At 36.1% G+C, this 21,208-nt stretch overlaps 1 protein-coding gene across 2 annotated transcripts in view; it reads left to right on the top strand.

The window, feature by feature from the left end:
* Window positions 1–21,208, top strand: part of CDH7 (cadherin 7) — an 84,995-nt gene that overhangs the window by 29,994 nt on the left and 33,793 nt on the right. For both annotated transcript variants that reach the window (XM_064705776.1, XM_064705775.1), the window contains exons 3-5: window positions 10,484–10,778; window positions 18,244–18,363; window positions 20,636–20,803. In XM_064705776.1, the coding sequence (XP_064561846.1) occupies window positions 10,484–10,778; window positions 18,244–18,363; window positions 20,636–20,803 (583 nt within the window). The remainder of the gene's footprint in view (window positions 1–10,483; window positions 10,779–18,243; window positions 18,364–20,635; window positions 20,804–21,208) is intronic.

Here is a 21,208-nt window from a genome sequence, read left to right as displayed (position 1 = left end):
GGTACATAAATTCTGTTACTGCTTTTCTTGTTTCATTTACTCTCTTTCCCTTTCTGTGATATAAGGGACAGTGCATGCATGCATTGTCTGGTCATAATAACTAACTTACTAAAAAAATAAACTGTACTGAAATAACTAATAGAAGTATGTGCAGTGGTATAAGAAGGGAAAATTTACATATTCCTATAAATTTATATATTTGTGCACCTATGTATGTGTTTCGTTCTGAAAAATACATGCTTAAGAAACTGTACTTCACTATATGTGTGTTAATACTGTGCAAACAGAAATTATTGCATGTATAGTGAGGAAGTAATTTGAGAAGAAGAATGAGAGAAGTTTCTTGAAGGTTCTGTTTCTGCAAGCTGCTACACATTCATAAACTTTTCAAGCCCATGAACATTTGCTAGCCCAGAGAGAATCTTCTATGAAGTATGCTGAGAACTTTGGTATTTGTTTGCCATGCTACATTTTTAAAGCCTGAACACATTTGTAGAAGCCATATGTGGAGAAGGCAGGAAGGAAGCATCCTTGAAACAAGTTTATTATACTGCTGAAATAGAGTGTAGTGACTTTAAGGGAATTTTGTCTTACAGCTTCAGTGATTCTTGGCAACAAAATAAATCAAACCACTGGACCAGCAAATCCGTCGCTTTAGTATATAACAGCAAGTTGTTTGGTGCACTATGAATAGATATGGATCATGTGGAAATGCTGTTGGCATGTATGGAAGTGAACTTAGGCCCTTCCCTGGAGAAGAAGCAAGATCCAAAATAGAGCTAGTAAGAGCAAAGATTCAGAGTTTCACTGCAGTGGTTTTTTTCACATGATTTAATTGTATTAGGCAGTTGTATAAATGAGGTTTGAGTCATTAGTTTCTTTAAGCAAAAATTAAATCTATTTGCCTAAAACCAGCTGGTTTTATATAAAAAAGTAAGTCAGATGGTAAATCCATTCTATGTTGGTTTGTCAATGATGCTGATTTTTTTACTGATATGTTTAGAATGAGTACTCCTAGGAATAAATACTGATAGACTGAGAGTAGTGTGGGGAAGAAAACAAACGTCACCACCACCACCACCACCAAAAAAAAAAAAAAGAGAAAACAACTGAACCAAAAACCCCACGCAATGCTGAATATTGAAAAAGCTCTGTAAGGATTCCAATGTGCATGTTGTCTGCAAACAGTGTGGTTTGTTTCCATTCTAGGAAGCCAATTTCTGAAAAGTTTGAAGCCTGTGCATGAGGCGAAAGCAGGTCTCCTTTTTTGCACTTCTTGTTATGAACATGTTATGTTATCTATAGGCTCTTGGTGGTGCTACAATACAGTATTGCTGTCCCCCCACCCCCAATAAATATTATGCAATTAGCACATGATGATGCACAGTATGCAGATGGTTTTTACCTCCCAAAGCTGCCAAACTGTCTTTTTAAGAGAGTGAATGACAAACAGTCATTTTGGGGAGTGACATGTCATGATGATGGCCCATTAAAACTCCTCAAGAATACTCAGCCAGCTACATATGCCCACTCAGCTCCCTCCACAGCAGCAGCTGCTTCTGAGTTCCTCCTGTAGCTGCAGTAAACTTAATGGGCTGGCTGCACAATTCCCTGTCGCCACAGGGCATTTTGTGCTCTTATTAAAACTGGGGAGCGGAAAAGGCACAGATTTGTGACTACAGCAGCTGCAGAGACTGGAAAAGGACAGAAAAGGAAAGGGTACATGTGTGTGTATACACATGTGTACATGTACATACACACACTTAAAGGTATGTATAGATATACAATCTCTGTCTGTATAAAGACCTACATTATGTGAGTATACACGAGGAGAGAGAACGCTACAGAAACAGTTGAGTATTATTAAGAGAAAAAATATCATAGAAATGTGACATGGATGCTCTTATCACATCAAGTTTTCAGTATTTCCTATTAATTATTCAATTCAATAGCCTTTAGATGACAGTATCAGTTATTCCAAGGGGGACTATTCTTCTGAACTTTGTCTTCAACCTAGAAGCCTTGAGGGCTTACTTAGATGCTAACTGGAATATTATGAAGTGAAAGATTTAGAATTTTAGTACTTCTAATTTGAATTTTGTTTGAACAGTAGCCATCAAGGAAATGAAGTTTCACTGTTCCTTTTCCTCTTTAACCCCCATTTTTGAAAGGTTGGCAAAATTAAATATTCACTTCACTTCATGTGGCTGAGGTGATAAGATTATTATCCTCCTGAAGCACTCATCTACCGCTTAAAAGAATAAGGGCTGTATAAAGACTTTAACTAAACTCTGAAATTTTATTTGGAAACAATACAGAGGACGGAGGGAATAGTAAAACCTAACTGCTTATTCCAAGTGTGATGATGGAAGAGCATAAGTAAATTAATACAAATTCTTACTATTTTAGTTTCTTAGGCAAGAAACATTGATTCTGTAACAGAAAAGGAGTTCAAAAACTGTATTAACAGCGGAATTAAGGATTGTTTGAGGATTGTTTCTCTAAAGAAAAATACCTAGTTCACTCAAAGTTAGCTGACAGTTATAATACTCTCCCAGCCCATTAATCATGTTTATTTTGTTTTCTCCTCTGATCTCAGGACTTTGAAACCAATGGCAATTTAATTTTCAACTTCTTCCATTTTTTTTACCTCCTTTTTTTTTTGTTTTTGTTTTTTCCTGTACACTTGGAGTAGTGGTATTGCACATCCTCAGTAAAATTACACTTGACCACTTTCAGGTAATAAATTTTTTTAATTGCTGTTGCATTAAGCAGTGTGTGAAAAGAAGATGCTGGTAAAGTTATACAACATTACTCTGAAGTACTATTCTTGCACATCAGATATATCCATGTTCACTTTGGCTTTTGGTTTGTGAATATTTTTACCTTTTGTTTATTTATTTCCCCCCCCCCTCTTTCTTGTTAAACATTTGTATTTATTTTGCCTCATCCTCTGCTTTCTTAAAAATGACTGAATATCTTGATTGTAGACAAAGCTTTATTCTCACTGGTTTTATATACTGTTGAATTATGAAGGTCTTGAAGGTTCAAATTACACCAAATGTCATACATTTTGCCTGCAGGAGGACTATTGAGGACAATCTGTGGGATGAAAACTGATACTCCCAAAGGGATGTGCCTTGGTTTTACCTTGAATTTGAAATGTGTTCATTTGATAGGTAGTTTTTGATGACCTCATTGTATTTGTGGTGATCCTGGGCAGATATATGTATGCCTTGTGGTCATTCATAGGACTCTAGAATTACCTGTGTCAAAACAAAATGTGATTCAGAGGCAGTCTGAGTTCAGGCAGTCTGTAAGGTCAGTGCTGAATGTGAAGAGATCTCTGAAATGTCCTGGACCTCAGTTATCTCAGAAGTTCTTAGGTCTTTGGTCAGCTCTGAGCACTCCAGACGTTGTTTTGGATATTTTAAATCAAGTCAGAAGAGAGGTCTTGTCTGGGCTGGCCAGATTTTTAGCAACCCTGTCACCAACTCCTTGTGTTAGATAAATATAACGTGGTTATACTGTGGTCTGCAGCATGAGACCTTGTTGCATTCCCTTGTGACTGTCTCTGCACTTGCCTGACAAAGAGCAAGTCTGAAGGCAACAAAACAGTGCATGAAATTGCCAGTATGTCAACATGGCAAATTGTGCCACAGTGACGCCGTTGTCTGTGCTGGTTCCCCACTATGCTGACAACATTGCTGAGACAAGGAAACTCTGGCAGCATTACAAGCAGATTCCTTCTGTTCAAACTCTAATTAAACGTGTTGGAGTTTTGGGTATAGCCGATTATATTGACTTGATCTCTTGTCCTCAGTATTATCTGTTGTGCTGAAAGCACAGAATGGAGACCAGTGTATTTCTTTCTGAGCCTAGGCTTATACTATAGTTTTACATAAATTAATAAAACCAAAAGCAAACAAAAGCCCTGCAGGAGCTCCTTTATCACTTTCTCAACGTTTCTTGGAGAATAGACTTTTATAAGAAAATCATTACCTACTGAATAATACTTTCACTGGTGCCTGGGTATAAAGTCAATTATATGAATCACAGGCCTTTGCTGACATCAATAAAATGTTGAGGAATCTTTTTCTTTCCCTCATGACTTCCGTAATCAGACTGAAAGATAAATTTAAAAAGATGTCTTAGACTGTTGTTACTGAAATATGGTTTCAGTTTACAAGAATGATAGTTTCATGGCTCCCTCTGAAAACAATGATCCTATTAGTAGCTAATGGGTTTGTGAAGCCCTTAGACATTGCAGAAACGTGGTATGTGTGCACATTAGATTTTAATGAAATGTTAACTACATCATCTAGGTTAAATTTTAAGTATTAGCTATTATTTGCATTGCAATTGTTCCAAAGCACCAGCACTGAACCCTTAGTTATCCTGATAGTTCATAAATATATTGTTACATTAAAAGAAAAGAAAAAGAAAAGGAGGTAAAACCCCTATAAATATCTAGTACTTTATGAGTCATCACAAAACACATACTAATCTGAGGGAAAAACTGATTTGAAAACTTTGTATGTGTAACCATAATAAATATTGACTTCAAGAAAATCTGAGAACGGCAGTTTTAAGAACCTGGCTGTTGTGATGACCAGAATTAATAGAAGTGGAAAAATGGTGGTTTTGTTTCAAATCACCAGCTTTCTTTAGCCTTTTAGAAATTACATACTTAATCTTTATATACTCTTTTTAAGTCTTCCCAGAAGGATGAAGGGGAGAAGGTGGCATGAAGAAAAGTTTATTCTTCCTACAATCTGGTCTCAGTTGTTTTGTGATAGTAAATTGTGGTTATAAAATGGACAAGAAGATTGCTTCTAGTTTGGAGGTTTTTTCCTTTTTCATCGTTGTTTTTGATTCTTAGTGCCTCCTTGCATTTTGTGAGGAGGCAGGAATAAAGTCCTGACAGTTCCATATCACAAATAATGATGGATGCTGATGAGGAGGAGGCAGTTTTCATTCCTCTCCTCTCTTTCTAGTTACTTTCATAGAGAGAAAGGAAGGGGTGCAGACAAGGCAAATCCTCCTTGAGAAAACATTTCAGTTCTGCAAAGGAGAGCACATTTCCTTTGGTCTTAGAGAGCAATGAAGCTAGATTGTATTGAAGCATCTGATGTTTCTCCTGTCCATCTCTTTATCTCCACTGCTTCTGTCATTCTGCTAGTGTCAAAAAACCATCAGCTCCTCATGTTCTCCCTTCGATTTTCTTCTTCACCAATAATCTATAACCTCTGTAATGAATCATTAACCATGCTGGCACAGAGAGAAGCAAAAGCAAAGATAGATCTTTAAGGAAGATAAATCAGAAAAGAGAGGCATATGAACATTGCACCTGCTTTAAAGGAGCCTGAACTGAAAATCAGAAAAAGAGCAAACCTCCCATTCAGACATAGTGGCCAGATGAGCTGCTTTTAGTACTTTAAATGCTTTTAATACTTCAGTGCAATATCTCTGCTTACTCAGAAAAATTATTCTCCTTCTCTATTGGAAATACTGCTTTATTACTTTAATGGCAAGTGATACTAAAGGATATAATTTTTAGTTGTACAGATTTTAAAATAGGCAATATCTAGAAACTGTTGAGTATTGGCAATTTTGAAAAAACCTTTTATTTAGATTTCCCCAGAATAATTACCAGCCTAAAAGTCCACATAGACATAAATGCATTAGGGGGGACACTAGAGTAAGCTATATTGCTGTAGGGTCAAAAAAACCTGAGAAAAAATTTGGTTTATTAAAAGAGTTACGGTAATAACACCTTTGCTCTTTAGTGAAGCTGACTGCTTCCAGCTCTCACACATATCCAGCAAGTATTTTCTAAAACTGAGAGCCTAAAGAGATTAAGTGCTTTTTTTAGCTTGAGTTCAGAGTCAACAATAAATTATCTTCTAAAGAACAAAAAAAAGTTCACTTTTTATGTACATTGTCCCTCTGCCTCAACAAGGCTTATGTGGCTTTTACTATTAGATCTGTTTGCTCTCTGCTAACCTTCCTAGCACATCAAAAGTTATCCTTCTGGTAAAAAGTACATCATCTCTCTCTAGAGGACTGTTGCTTCCCTTTCCTGTTCTCATGTACTCTTGTATATGCAGGGATCACCCAAATCCAGAACTCTTAGAATCTTCACGTTAAATATATGCAGTATGTAACAAAAAAGCTGTAGGATCAGCATACAAGAATTGGATCATGAATCTTGTACTAAAAATAAGCCAAGTGGAATGAAAAGGCAAACTGGAGAGCCACAATCATGGATATTGTGTAGAGGTGGCAATGGATGAAATGGATTGGAAGCATACACCTGCTCTGTCTCTATCATCCCTCTTTCTGAAAACAGGGTGTTTTATTTACAATACCCATGGCAAACTGATTCTGAAAGAGGAATTGTCTGGAATGATCCAGAACGGAACCAGATGAGGTTTACTGAGTGAATCCCTGAATCCTCCATGTCTCTTGAAGCAACAATTTGGAAGTGACTTTGTCTTGAGCCTCTTTACTTCTAAAGTCATAGTCCCCATGTGCATATACAGATTGAACATAGTTCTGGCTCCTACCAGAATGGCCCTGTAGAAAGTGTGAGGAGTGAAAGACAAGCTGGCAGATGGCACAGCCAGAGATGCTTTGTGGAATCTTCCTGCAAAGTACTACTGTCCTGAGGATTTCTTGTTGCCAAATTAATAACAAGAATAAATAAAAATCCTAGGTCTTATTATTTAATGTATTTCTTCTATAAAAAAGGGGCAAAGAATACCTGAACACAACAACAAAATAACAAAAAAACCTGACAACAATTAAAAATGTACAAAATGTTTTCTAAAGCCAATGTTATATGGAAAATTGTACTTCTCACTTCCTACGATGTTAAATTAAGTATCTTGAATCACAGGTAGTTTGCAGTCATGTTTGGTAGTAGCAGACCTGTGAATATGATACAGGGCATCAGAATTCAAAGATTTTGTTCATACTTGCAGATCATTGATGCCTCTGCATTAATGACTCTGAAGATCACCGTATGGAAGAATTATGTTGTGTGAAACTGGAATATAGTTTCTCTATATGAAAACTGAATCAAAATTCTCAATATTTTCAGTGAAGTACTTTGTTTCTTTTTTGCGTTGTTCTCTTGTACTGTACTTTTAAGTTTTCTCAGATCTCCTCTAAAAAGCATATAAAAGTGTTGAAAAAAATCTCTTTAGAGTGCTTTGCACTGAATTGATTGTTGCATAGTGCCAAAGATAAACTAAATCTTGAGCTATGTCACCTTCCTGGGGTTAAGTAGGTAGAGAATGGTACATTACTAATTTGAGCATGGGCCAGCACAGTTTTTAAATGCTTAGTAGAACAAAGTTTTAATAAAAGGTGCAAAGAAGTTTGCTGTTCCAGAGCCTTAACCTTGGAATAACAAAGGTCCTCACTAATTACTTTACTAATCCATGTGGTAGCAGTTTTCTTACCAAGGCATCGTTCCAAAAAGTGCCTTCTGCTCAGCATTTCACTCCAGGTCACCAGCCACTCTAGTGCAATCCATGAGGAGATTTATGGACCTCAAAGAGGAACTCCTTAAAGAACAATGTGTTGTTAATCAGTAACCCACTGAGTGAGCAAATGGGAAATGCTGAAGCTACAGTATTTCTCCTTTCCCTGGGATGTGAAAGTCTTGCTCCATGCATCTTCAAGGATTTACTGGCCTCTCCCCCAAAGGTCTCTTTTTAATTTTTTTTCAAAGCAGTGCTGGTTAGTTATTTGGAATAGGGCTGGATGTAGATACAAGGTAAAAGGTAGGCTGTGCAGCCCTGCAGTTTAAAAGCACTGTGGTGTGCTGATGGGCTCAGCTCCAGCCCCATAGGACAGCACTGTGCTGCTCTCAGCAACTGAGATGTGGAAACTTTCCTTTGTCTGCCTGAAGAGATTTACTTGTACATCTCTGACGTTCAGAAAACTGCTCTACCTGATGAAATGCTGGGTATGCAGGTGTCCTCTGCTTTTCTCTCATCCAGCATCCATCCTAAAGTATGCCAGAAAAGGTGGAACAGCCTTTACAGGGATAATGTGAGAGTCTCAGCCACCCCAGAAAGACCAGCAAGAATATGGGGTATGAAGAAAACAGAATCACTTAAGAAAGACAAAGGCATGGAATTCTTGTATCCCATAACCTCAGTTCTTGTGAAATGCGATATTCAGCATGTCAGTCTGGACTGTAGGATTCTGGCGATGTAGGGAAACACAGACAGTTCCTCTGTAGCGCACAGGAGACATATGCACCCTGAAGCAGGTATTAGAGAAAGAAAGAGGAAGGAAAAAAAGGTCAAACAAAATCAAAGACAAGTTAGACAGATTCTTACTTGCACAGGCCACTGCTCCTCTGTAGGGAAGATGGATACTTCTTCCAGTCAAGTTTGAAAAAGCATTGAAAGCCCCAGCTGTCAGATGTGTGAGTTGAACAGAGGTATGGTTTGTTCAATAAGCCCCAGCCACTGGGACTGAGGAATACTCTGCTGTGGATCTCAAAAGAGCCTGAATGTGAGATACATTTTACCGTGGCCTGCTCACGGTGTCAGCATGGTTTATTCCTGTGTGTGCAGAGAAGTTGGGCTTTAAATGTTCGGGGAACTCCACCAAAGAAATCTTAGGCTTGTTTAGGTGTCTCTGGATTTAGGTAGCAGGAGAATAAGGGTAAATCATATTTCAAAATAATGTAGCTAATCTGATTTAGATACCCTAGTTCTGTTTTTCTGATCCAGTCAAAAGCTCCGAATTCCATTTCTGTCTTAAAAGAGAGGAGTGCACTGTAATTGCATAAGTATGAGATGTCCAAACATTGTAAGTGAAATAATGTGTAAAAAAATAGGCAGCTTTTTTTCCAGCTGAAAAATTCAAAACTGAGCATGAATACTTCCCTGCTGAAATAGGAAAATATTTTGCAGCTGTGTTAAGTCATGCCCAAGATAACAATTTTCTGCATGTATTTGGGAAGTGAATACTGTCACAGTGATACTCGTAACAGAAAGAAAAAAAAAATAACAATGAAAATTGTGATGATGATGGTGATGACAGTGGATGGACCTCCAAACTCAAGATAACATGGAATTAGGGCAGGTACACAGAAGATATGAGATAGAAAAATCCAAGCATATTTAACACTGTCTTCAGCTACAAATTAATCCACTTTTAACAAGCAAGAAAGTACTTTAAATTTTACTGGAATTCTTTTCACTTGTACAGTATTAAATATATCATATGTGCATGTTACTATAACATGATATCCAGATCAATTACAGTCTTGATGCAAGTTTGAGAAGTATGTAATAGATGTTTGAGTCTGTGTTCTGTAACAGGATGATGAAAAAAAGCTAGAAAACCTGCATAAACCTGCTCTGTAAGTTAAAATACCTTGAGTGATGAGGAAAAAAAAATTTTTTTCTGTAAGCCTATCTTGCCTTTCTAATGGGAGATACATTTTGACCTTCTGAAGTGTGTTTCTTGTGTGCCTACTACAAGCAGTTCCAGGGAAACTGCACCTGGCTTTCCATGCTGTGTTCTTCCAAAAAGTGCCAGGACACCTTGGTGTTTCTGAGAGTCTGCATTTTTCTGTAATTAGATAATGAAAAGGAAGATATGGAAGTGAGGAATTGAAGTTACAGGCCCATCAGATAGTAGTGAGCAATTTATCAACCAGTACATTTTACTTCATTTTATAGAATCGTAGAATATGCTGAACTGGAAGGGACTTTTCAAGATAATCAAGTCCAGCCCATGGTCTTGCACAGGAAACCACCAGAGTCCCACCACATGCCTGGGAGCATTGTCCAAACTCTTCTTGAACTCTGTCAGGCTTGGTGCTGGACCACTTCCCTGGAGAGCCTGCTCCAGTGCCCAACCACCCTCTTATTGAAAAACTTTCCTCCTATCCAACCTAAACCTCCCCTAACTTTGCTTCATGCCATTCTCTCGAATGCTGTCACTGGTCATGAGAGTGAAAGATCAGTACCTGCTGCTTTCCCTCATGAGCAATATTGACATATTTTACTGCTCTCTGCAGTAAACACAGAGAAAATACATAAATACACACAAGAACAAACACACACTGACATGAAGTTTTTACTGCCATTTATTTGAAGTCTCACCCTTTAGAAGAATTATAAACTGAAGTGAACAATGTGGTTAAATTCAGATAGGAGTGAAGTCATGGTTATGATCATATGTGTGCATGTGTTTGCCTGTGTAAAAATCTGGCATAAGAAGAGTGAGTTTTTTTGCAGGAAAGAATGAAGTTTTTGTGCTTAAAGGAGCAAATTTACAGATTATAATGGTCACACACATGCTGTGTCTGATAAACATTCAGCTTATATTTCCAGGAACAATAAAATTTCATGTACTACTGCTCAACACAGGAATTATTTTTTTTACATATCTCCATGCCACTGACTCTCTTGTAAGTTAATCTCATCTCTCATCAATTTTTCACCAGCTTCACTCTGATGTTGATAAAGGAGATGGTTCCATCAAATACATCTTGTCAGGCGAAGGGGCAAGTTCCATTTTCATTATTGATGAGAACACGGGGGATATTCATGCTACAAAGAGGCTGGACCGAGAGGAGCAGGCCTACTACACGCTCCGAGCACAAGCTCTAGATAGGCTGACTAATAAACCCGTGGAGCCAGAGTCTGAGTTCGTCATTAAGATTCAGGACATCAATGACAATGAGCCAAAATTTCTGGATGGTCCCTACACTGCTGGAGTTCCTGAGATGTCTCCTGTGGGTAAGTGCAAAGTACACTGTTGGTGTTGTGGGAAATTTGTTCCTATTGCCTTTTTAAAAGTTTCATTATTTTTTACTGTTTCACACTAAGCTACTTAATTATCTATGAGGCACCTGCAACAGTTAGATATTTCAAGACTAAACTGGAAATAACATGCTAGATTAAGTATTTACCCTTTCAAAAATGTTGTGAAACTCAAATAGCTATGCAAGGATTCAGATAACCATTTTATGGTGCATTTCTCATTCCAGGGCCCAGAGGCTTTGTTTTATCATTCCCATTAACAGTAATAGGTTTCACACCTATGTTACGGTACTCAGAGGTTGTAATTTATAATTTCATTCAGATAAGGTCTTTTCATAACCAGCTCCTCAAGTTCCTGATAGTGAATAGCATCATTTTTTTTAAAGTTTTGCACATTTTAGTAATAGTTTGTTGGATATTTCTTTCTTACACTGAAATTCCATTTTCTGGGGAATGTAGGCAAGCAGCAGGAACTGGGGTACAACTTGAGATAGTTCAAAGTTCTACTGAAATCAGAGAAGACTTAGATGCTTCAGACCCTTTGCTGGAAACTAAGAACTGCTCATTTTTCCTGAATTTGAATTAGGGAAGAAATTCAAAATCAAATCCACTGTCTCTTCCTTATAAAGTGACCAAATGCTCATCCGTTGTCAGGTGCCGCTGTTCCTTTGAAAGCTGACTCTTTCAGACCAGATTAAGGCTTGGCCTAGAGATGTTTCAGTAAATGTCACTTTAAGATGAAATCATAAATGCAAGCACAAAAAAACCTGACCAATCAAACAAACAAAAACAAGAAGAAAAAAGAAAACAAATAAAACAAACCAACTCTGGTTTACTACAAGTATGTGTATGGGAAGGCCCACTTCCACCTGAGAGAGTTCTGTGCTGATTGAAATAAAGATTTTCTTTGTTTAACTGATTTTAAACCACATTAAAATGTTGTACTCTTACAGTATGGCAGGACATAAAATTTGCTATAGTTTCCTCAGTATGATCTCCTGTGTTTTTGAATGTTAAACAATGCATCTAAATTGGAGCTAGAGAGAAAAAATCTTGCCTACCTAATTGCCCTGCAGCAATCAGTTGCAAACATTGCTTATATATTTGAAACTCAGCTTAGTCAATAGAAGATAAGTAAAACATTGCTAATGAGTTTTCTATAAATTTATTTTCCTAAGTAATGAGCATAGACACTATTTCTCATTGATACTTGGCATTTGCTCATTGTCACTTCAGCACTATGTGGATGGCTGAAGAGGCAGTACTAGCCTTGGAAGAAAGACACCACAGCTTTTGCAGAGTAACAGGGAGGAGATGAAGTTGTGATATGATGCTAGGAACTTTTTACTTCTGAACTTTGAAAAAATCTAGACAAGAGATAATCTAAGAGTGTAAAGCCTAAATAATAAACCTGAAAAATATGTTGCATTAAAATAAATTTGTTTTTTCTCAATTAAGATGCTCTTTTACTTTAGAATAAGATTATTTAAGAAAGGTGTAGCATGCAGCAACTATTAGAATTTTTTTCACTTTTGTCTTATGACCTGAAAAGAAATTATCTCCATAATTCACTTTTGCATTTCTCACCCCTGTCTTTTCTTGCACTGGCATATTGATGTACAGACAACTTCTACAGATATATGAGGTTTACTTACACATACAAATCCATGCCTCTACTCCTACCTATGCTCCATTTGTTTCAAAAATATATTGGAAATCAATCTGTGGGGAGTGCACAGTGTGCAGTGGAGAACATAAGGACAATTTTACAAAATGAGGTGCTTTGCATATTTTGTTGAATCTTTAAATCATAAAGGAGTAAAAGATATTTTCTCCCACATGGACTGTGCAACACCAAATGTATTTTCGATTCGGGTAAGTATTATGCCAAATTATTAACTGAGACTAGTGCACTCTCTGAAGTTTGTGTCAGCTAAGGGTGGTTTCAGATTCATGAACTCCCTGAAACTGCACATTTTAAACATCTTCATGATTAGTATCACACACCTAGCAAATACTGCATTGTTACAGAGTTAAGGATTAACATGAAATTCCTTTGTCACACTTTGTCGCATTTTGCCTTACATAGTTACAGCAATTCATACTTTATTCATAAAACATAATTTTTAATTAATCACCTAGAGCATCCATGAAATATTAAGGAGATACAAAGTATCTCTCTCCTATTTTGTTTAAAATTGTATCCATGACAAGGATTTTTAATTGAGTATTAAAGGAGATGAAAGAGATCACAGGATTATAAACCCAAATTAACTATAAAGCTAGGAAAACTATAACCTTTAACCTACAGACTGGTTATGCAAGTATAATTGTTCTGTATTTTATTTGACAAATATTTTTGGACATTATCTAAGGCTAATTGAAGTCAATCTCTTCTTTTATTTGAAATGACTTCAGGTCAGGTTTAAATTATATTTGGGTCAGGCCCAATTATATTGATTATCCTGAACAAAGTAAATATCTTGATGGCTTATAAATCTATTCATGGCAAAACCCCCAAAGATATGACTTATCTGAAAATCATAAGGATTTGTTTTTGTCATGTTTTTTTGAAGTGTGTCTGATACTTAAAAAACTGAGTAGCATTATATTTCAAACAAAAGGATACTGATCTGTTTGAGTTATAACCAAGGGAAGTAGGGATGAGAATTCCAATGCCCAACATAGTTTTGTTTTGTTTAATCTTCTTTGCTCTCCAGCCATATCAACAGCTTTGCTTGTTACCCAGCACAACAAATATCTCTCTTGCCATTTATTACCCCTGACTGTGATGGATAGAAATATCTGATTTATATAACAACGTAAAGCACGCAAAAGCACTGTATCAGGCTTATATCCTTGATACAGTGTGTAGTGGGCTTTGAGAACCTGCATGAAGTGTCTCTCCAGGCACAAGCCACCTCTCCTTCCCTTTGTCTGACCTTGCTGATTATCTGAGACCTTTCTTGAGATTTTTCTCCGAGTGAAGGCAATATAACGAGGCTGTGGGAGGGGAGGGAGGAGGTGAAGAGGGTTCTGACTTTCCCCTTTCACACTCCTGGAGGGGAAAGGCTGTGGAAGCATTGCTGCATCAGCTGTGGGTGAGACCTGGTGGTGGAATCATAGAAATACCAGAAGGAACCAAGCAGAACCAGTCTGGATTGTTGTACATACGGATCATGCAGAAATTCTGGATAACTTGATAGTAAAGGTGTTTAATGTTTTTAGTGGCAGCTGATACCATGTAGAGATGTGATGCCATCATGGAATGGTTTTGTATGTTAGACATAGTGAACATCATTAATTGATATAAATTAATACTTTTAATAACTGACTGCCTTAAAGGTCTATTTTCAATTTGTTTATGTGGCTACAATTCAATTGATAAGAGTTTGTGCAGTTTAAAAATTATGCATTTGGTAAATTATTCTAGTTTTAGAAACCAGTTTTATTTTGAATGATCTCACCAATATTAAAACAGAAGTCAGAGAATAATTTCTCATAAAACATTATTTCAAAATTTGCATAAAATATCCTGCAAGTTACTTGCAAGCTTTCTAAAAAGCTCTGTAGAGGTTTTTAAAATAATGCACTTAGAGATTCAAAATGGATCCATTGGATTTCCCAATGGAAATTGAGTTGAAGGATCTCCAACTCAATTTTCAGCAACCAGTTTAGCTTTTTCTCTTCCTATCACAGAAAAGGTTAATCTCTGCAGTGTCAGGAACATTGTTGAGCCTTGACTTGGCTAAATTTAAGTACAAATAGCATTCTAAATATAAGATCCTCTCTGCAAATATCCTCCCATCCTTTTACCTTAATATCAGAGTTAATAGGTCAAGTTCTGAGATTACTGAAATTTAGTAATCTCTATCAATATCTAGTAAACATTATGTTGCAAATTATCTTAAAAAATATTGAAAATAAAACCAGGGATCTGTACCAGTCACACAGAATTAAGTCTGTAACTACTATCAAGAAAAGAATTGTGTGGAGCATTTTAATAAGCAGCACAGATTTTTTTCTCATTATTTGCTACAATTGTTGAAAAGGTTTATGATGTTGCTACATGTAGAATTCCTTTTAATGAACTGATATCCAAGTTTTGTTAAAAAGACATAACTGTAGAGAAAGTTTTTTTTGAGGAATCCATACTTACAAAAGAAAGCTATTTTTAAAATAAATAACGCATGCTTATTTTTTTAACTCATACAAAATACACAAATATTTTGTAAGTAATATCTCTAACTAATATTTTAAGTTATAGTTGCAAAGCACAGTTGATATTAAGACACTAATGAAAGTTGGGGGTAGGGTCAGTGTCCTGTCTACACTTTGCACTCCAGGGCTCTGAACAAATTGACTAAATTAGATTTACTGGAACACTCATTTTGTGGGGTAGAGTAAAGGTGTGGTACCATTTGTTGACTGTCCCTGTTACCTGTCAGTCCTACCCTTGGATGCAGGTATGGCAGCTGATTGTCTCTGCTGGAGGGTGAGGCAAAGCATCCACAGACACAAGGAAGACAATTTCAGTGCAGGAACACAAACTCTTCTAAGATGATGTACTTAGAACTACAATGCAACTTCCCATTTTCCCTCACTTCTAAATTTATTTACTATCCATAAGTATCCCCAAAACTTTATGATTTGGGTCTTTTTTAAAAGGGAAGTATTTTAGTTTGACATCTATCCATTGCAGAAAGATTAGAACAGCAGTACATGGCAGTTATCCTACTCTGAAGGAATTCCTGTTCTTCAAGAGCAATCTGCTTCTTCTGGAAACGATCTCTGGAAATCCACAAATACAGATCTTTCTGTGCATTTGTTTCCTTGGAACAGATTTCCTACACATAGGACTTTTCACATAATTAGAATACCTTCTGTTATCTTGCATATTCTTGAAAAAAATGGTGTGCAGAAATCTCCCTCTCAGCATAGGGCTTCAAAAGCTCTTTTTTTTTTTTTTTTTTTTTTTTTTGTGTGTGTGCAATTAACAAAGAAATAATGACAATATAATGGGTTTTAGTTTTAGATCTTTCCCCCACTGATGTTTAGAAGAAGTTGATTAGCACAGAGGGACTGGAAAAATACCATTGCTTTTTAGTTACTGATTACATTTAAATGGAATTATCACAGAAAGATTTGATGTTAGAATTTCTACTTAAAACCCACCCTTTTCTGAAGGATTCATGTGTTTTAGGAGAGACACAATCAAATTCAGATAATGACTTTATTCATTTCCTGAAATGTAGAGGATTTGTTTGCTACTTCAATAGATTTTTACAGCAAACAAGCACTTCTAAACTGGCAGTATTTTGAAAATGTCTGTGCTGAGATTGCAGAGCTTGTAATTTCTTTGATCTTGTATTGGTCTGGGGCCCTTGAAAGCAGCAAGAGCAGGGGGAAAGACATAACTGTGTGAGAGGTTTATAAGCACTTTTGCCAATATTTGCAGACATTGTAAGCTTCATTGGCAGGGCTTAGTGACTTTGTAAATGTGGTAAGCCTGGCTTTCACAAAGAACACAGGATGTCAAACAGTCATTACTATACCCTTGTTCTCAAAAGCTGGATAGACTTTGGCAAGTTTAAAATAGGTCCCTGTATGAAATTACATCATAGAGTAATCTGTAAAATCACTTTGACATAGTGAATCAAAGCTCTTAGTTACTGGTGAACAGAAAATGGATGTATTTTTAGGTCCCAAAACTGATAAAAAACTTGATGAATTAACTAGCAATCTTCTTTTTAAAATTTCTATCTACTTAATAGTTGCATGTGAAATTTCAGGTTGGGAAGAACCTTTTCCCTGTCCAAAAATATTAGACTGGTCACAAGACAGAAAAATTGCATTTAAATGGAATTGCAACCCTACTACTTTGTCATGGATACTTCGGGAATAGAGATCAGGAATGTTGGCTAATTAGGCCATAACCCCAGTAATTTATTTTACGAATGATCATTTCTGGTCAGAATTCTTTCAAGCAGGACCCATCCTTTGCAGTCTGTTCCATTTTATGGAGGGCTGCACTTAATCCTTGCTCCAAAGTTTGAGTCCTGTGCTCCATTTATGATGTCCTACTTAACTCAGAATGGAAAAGAGGAGGAAAATGGATGAGTGATATAGTATAAAAGATAAAAAAAATTTCAGAGCTTTCTCCCATTTCCTGAACATTCCAAGTAAAACTTACCAGAATACTATTTATGTTAAGTTCAACGTGGACACTTGCTATTGCAGTTGATTCTTAAAAAGTCATTTCAAGGCTTGCTGGTCTTATTTTCAGATGTCAAAAGCTTGTCCTTTCTGAAAATGAACGTTGTGTTTAAAAAATGCTTCTCTCTAATTGTGTGAATAAATAAAGTCTATGAAGCAATCTGATCCTCTCTTGAAGATTTTTACTGAGCATCTGCCAAATTGATACAATATTAATTTGCAGTCTCACCTCCAAATGGGTCCCTGTGCTGTTCAATGGAAGGTCTGAATGTTACAGACAATCTGCCAGTGAGAAAAAATAATCTTTTCTGTCTATCAAAGGATGGTGACCATGGCCAAGGCCCTGGCTCCAAGTGTTATTTTATTCTGCTCTCAGCATACACCATGAAAGCTGTTGTCTAGAACAAAACAAATGGGAACTGACATGGAGAACATAATGAATAGGAGATGGATGCAGAATGAGATCCTCACAAAACATAACCTTCTTGTTAGCTAGTTAGAAATTTTTCTTTTTTATTTCTGTTAAAATAGAGACATTTTTTGCTTGAGGAATCTTTACACAATGGATAACCACCACAATTGATATTCCAGATATATTGAAGGAAATCAGTATTGCAAATTATTGAGTGAAATTATTGCTTTTTAAAGGAATTTAGAGATCACTTTCACCAGATTTTCTCTGAGCTGACACTCTTCAGCCATCTTTTTATGAAGCAGTAAACAATTCTATAGACTAACAATAATTCTGTGTACATTTATCAAAATTTGTAAAACATATATATGTATGTATGTTTGAATTTCTTATGAGTTATTACAATTTCAGCAAGCAGACTTCTCTTAAAAGGAAAACTACTACTACTGTATTTCATACTCAAAAAAACTTCAGGCTTCACCATCATTACTGAAATTTTGCTGACATATCCTCCACCAGACAAAGGCAGAGATAGAGAGGAGGAGCTAATGAGTGAGATGACTTTACTCAGCTGATTCACTGAGCTGTGAATCAATGCTTGTGACTATTTGGGAAGATGGAATTCTGTAGTAACTGATACTACCAGTTTACAAATAAAAACTGATTCAGTAAACAGAGTCAGCATGGAAGTGATGAGCAGTTGTGAAAAGCCACCTCACACTGTTCCAGATATGTACTGGCACAGCATATAGAGTAAGTGGAGTTCAGATTTTTCTCTCTTTCATGTGCAACAGTCCCTCAAACATTTTACAGGTACCTCTGTGGTTCAAGTGACAGCCACTGATGCAGATGATCCTACTTACGGCAACAGTGCTCGAGTGGTTTACAGCATATTGCAAGGACAGCCTTACTTCTCTGTGGAGCCCAAAACAGGTAAATTTACATAAACCCTTTGCAGTAATGTTGAGAAAAAGAGGAAAGTGTTCATTATAACTTGCTAGGAACTTATTAATATGACCACATTGTTAATTGAATGCATTCGTGTTTTGTTGATATTTAATCTCTTATTGTTTAGAATGCATTATGAAAGCCACATGTCTGAGCTATGTAATAAAGAGACTTTGCTGGAATGGAACTTATTATTTTTTCAATCTATCAGCTAATTGGTCTGCTGCCCATTGTCATCTCTCTTATCAATGAAAATTTCAAAATTCATTGAACATTTTTTCAGATTTCAGAAATATCTAAATGTCACATAGTCAGGTTCCATAAGAATATATTTAAGGCTCAATTACTCTCCATTCTACTTTTCAAAGTGAAGTTTAGTTGTGGAAAATGAATCCCTTTTTATTAATTTGAAGAAGGACACACTGTGCTTCTTATGCTTGTCAGATATAATATTTTGCGCCCACTTTCAAAGCATATTGCTAGTGAAGCTTTGTTTTTATAACTTTCTTGAAATGTGAATATTTTTAAGCCACAACCAAATGCAACCTTTAATCTTCTGTTTTTTTTATAAATATTACCAATTCTGCTGGACTTTTCATAATGCAGGAAAGTAGGTTTTTGCTCATTTCAATTTAGTGCTTGAGCCTTCACTTACACCTACAAAGAGAAGAGTTATAATCTTCATTTTGGATATAACCAAGCTGAGACAAAAGAGAAAAAATATCACCCTTTTAATTATAAACGATCCATGATATGAATCAGACCTGAGTCCCAATATTGTGACCAAAAAGTCGCACTCTATTTAGCAGCATCTAAATTTGCAGAAATAACTATTATAATTATCCCCATATTGCAGCAGATCCATGCTCAGCAGGGATATATAGCACTGTCCTTTTCCCTCCAGTGAGTATTATTCATAGGTTTTCTCTCTTTTTCTCCCTCTCCATGTGTGCTTATATACCATGTATGTTATGATGATGGCTACAGGCAACCAGTGAAAAATAATATGGTGGTTTCTGTTAAATAAAAATATTGAAGAATTCAGACTGAAATGTTTGCATACATTTTCATCACTTTGATGTGATACTCAAATTTCCTGTGTGCATGACAGTTTGCTTCCAAATGACTGGGTAACTTTACCTGGTAATTTAACTATGACAGAAAAACAAGCATGCCAGGAAAAGCAAAGTAGAAACAATAACACTATTAAATTGTATATTAATTGCATTTTCACACATGTTGAAAAATGGATGAAATAGTGCCAGGCAGTCTGTTGGTGAAATAAATGTTTCAATCCAAAGGTGATTAATGGCAAGTCCAAAATTCATAAGGGAAAAAAGAAATAAAACTCTAAGCTACATTCAACAAATAGCAGATGAAGAGATATGTGTCCCCATGTGCCTCTTCTTTATTTAGTTTGTTTATGTTTCTTTTACTGCTGACACTAAGTACTGGAGTAGCAAACGGCTGCCTCTCTGGAAATCAGGGTTAGCAGCTGTATTATGTACTGGGCATGAAATATTCATAAAATCATCATATTTTGAGAAGGCATATTTATTTTTTGATGCATATCAGCAGAGCTGAAAGAATAAAACATGGAATTTTCTTCTAGTTTTCATTTCATGTCAATTAATTACAAATTGTTAATTATTCAGATCATCAAATGGACATAAAAAATACTTCAGGTATTTAAGTATTTTATTACTAAATAAAAAAATTTCTTTATTGTGCCAGTGTTTTAGAAGTGGACATTGGTAAACCCGATATATGGCAAAATAAGATCATTTCATGTATCTGCAAAGTGTGGATCAGTATTGGTAAGAGTTAATGTCTTGAATGGGTATCCAAAAGATAGTGAAATGAATCTTGACCTTAGAATTTTAAATAATGAATGCTGAATATTCTGATTTCCTAGCTCTAAAAGAGTGAGAAATCAAATACAGAAAATTACATCTTGCATGGAAGGAAGTGTTACCCAAGACATTTTGAAGACCAGGTCAGGGAGAAGATACTTGAAAAACACAATCATGCACTGTGTTACCAAGTAAAGAAAAATTGATGGGTTTGGTGACTATTTAAAATAAGCTTATGGTATGTCAGTGCAACTCCTAGTCAAACCCTGTTATATTAGTGTTGGAATTAATTCATTCCACTCTTGCTGCAATCACTGATCTGCTGTTACCTTTTAAAGGCAAACTCAGCTTTTACAACAGCATATTTTTGCTTGTGTGATCCTTGACACCTTGTCTTTGTGCAGGTGTTATCAAGACTGCCCTTCCGAATATGGACAGAGAAGCCAAGGACCAGTACCTGTTAGTTATCCAAGCAAAGGACATGGTTGGGCAGAATGGGGGATTGTCAGGGACTACATCTGTGACTGTCACCCTGACAGATGTAAATGACAACCCGCCCCGCTTCCCACGCAGTAAGTTCCTTTGTCAATATGTGACTTGTAATATTATTCCTAAACACTGCTATTTTCCTTACACACTGTGCTATTTCTAAACAAAAAGTGCTTATTTTCCATGTTAAGTTCTTTGTTAAACACTGACTGAAAAACTACATCATCATCATCATTATTATTATTGTTGTTATTATTATTATTATTGTTGTTGTTGTTATTATTATTATTATTATTATTATTATGTAAGCATTGTTTTTCTTTGCCTCATGCATACCAGATCATTTGAAATGGCTTACAGCAGCAGGGACATTTATTAATTTATTTTACTTCCTCTCTGTGAATAAATAGACAAAAAAATAAATATCCTAATAGGTATTTAGGTCTTTCCAGTTAGGCTTCAGGATTCTTTAATTTGACCCTTAATCC

The sequence above is a fragment of the Zonotrichia leucophrys genome, chromosome 2 (genome assembly GCF_028769735.1).
Source record: "Zonotrichia leucophrys gambelii isolate GWCS_2022_RI chromosome 2, RI_Zleu_2.0, whole genome shotgun sequence".
NCBI lineage: Eukaryota > Metazoa > Chordata > Aves > Passeriformes > Passerellidae > Zonotrichia > Zonotrichia leucophrys.
This window is presented reverse-complemented; position numbering and strand designations above follow the sequence as displayed.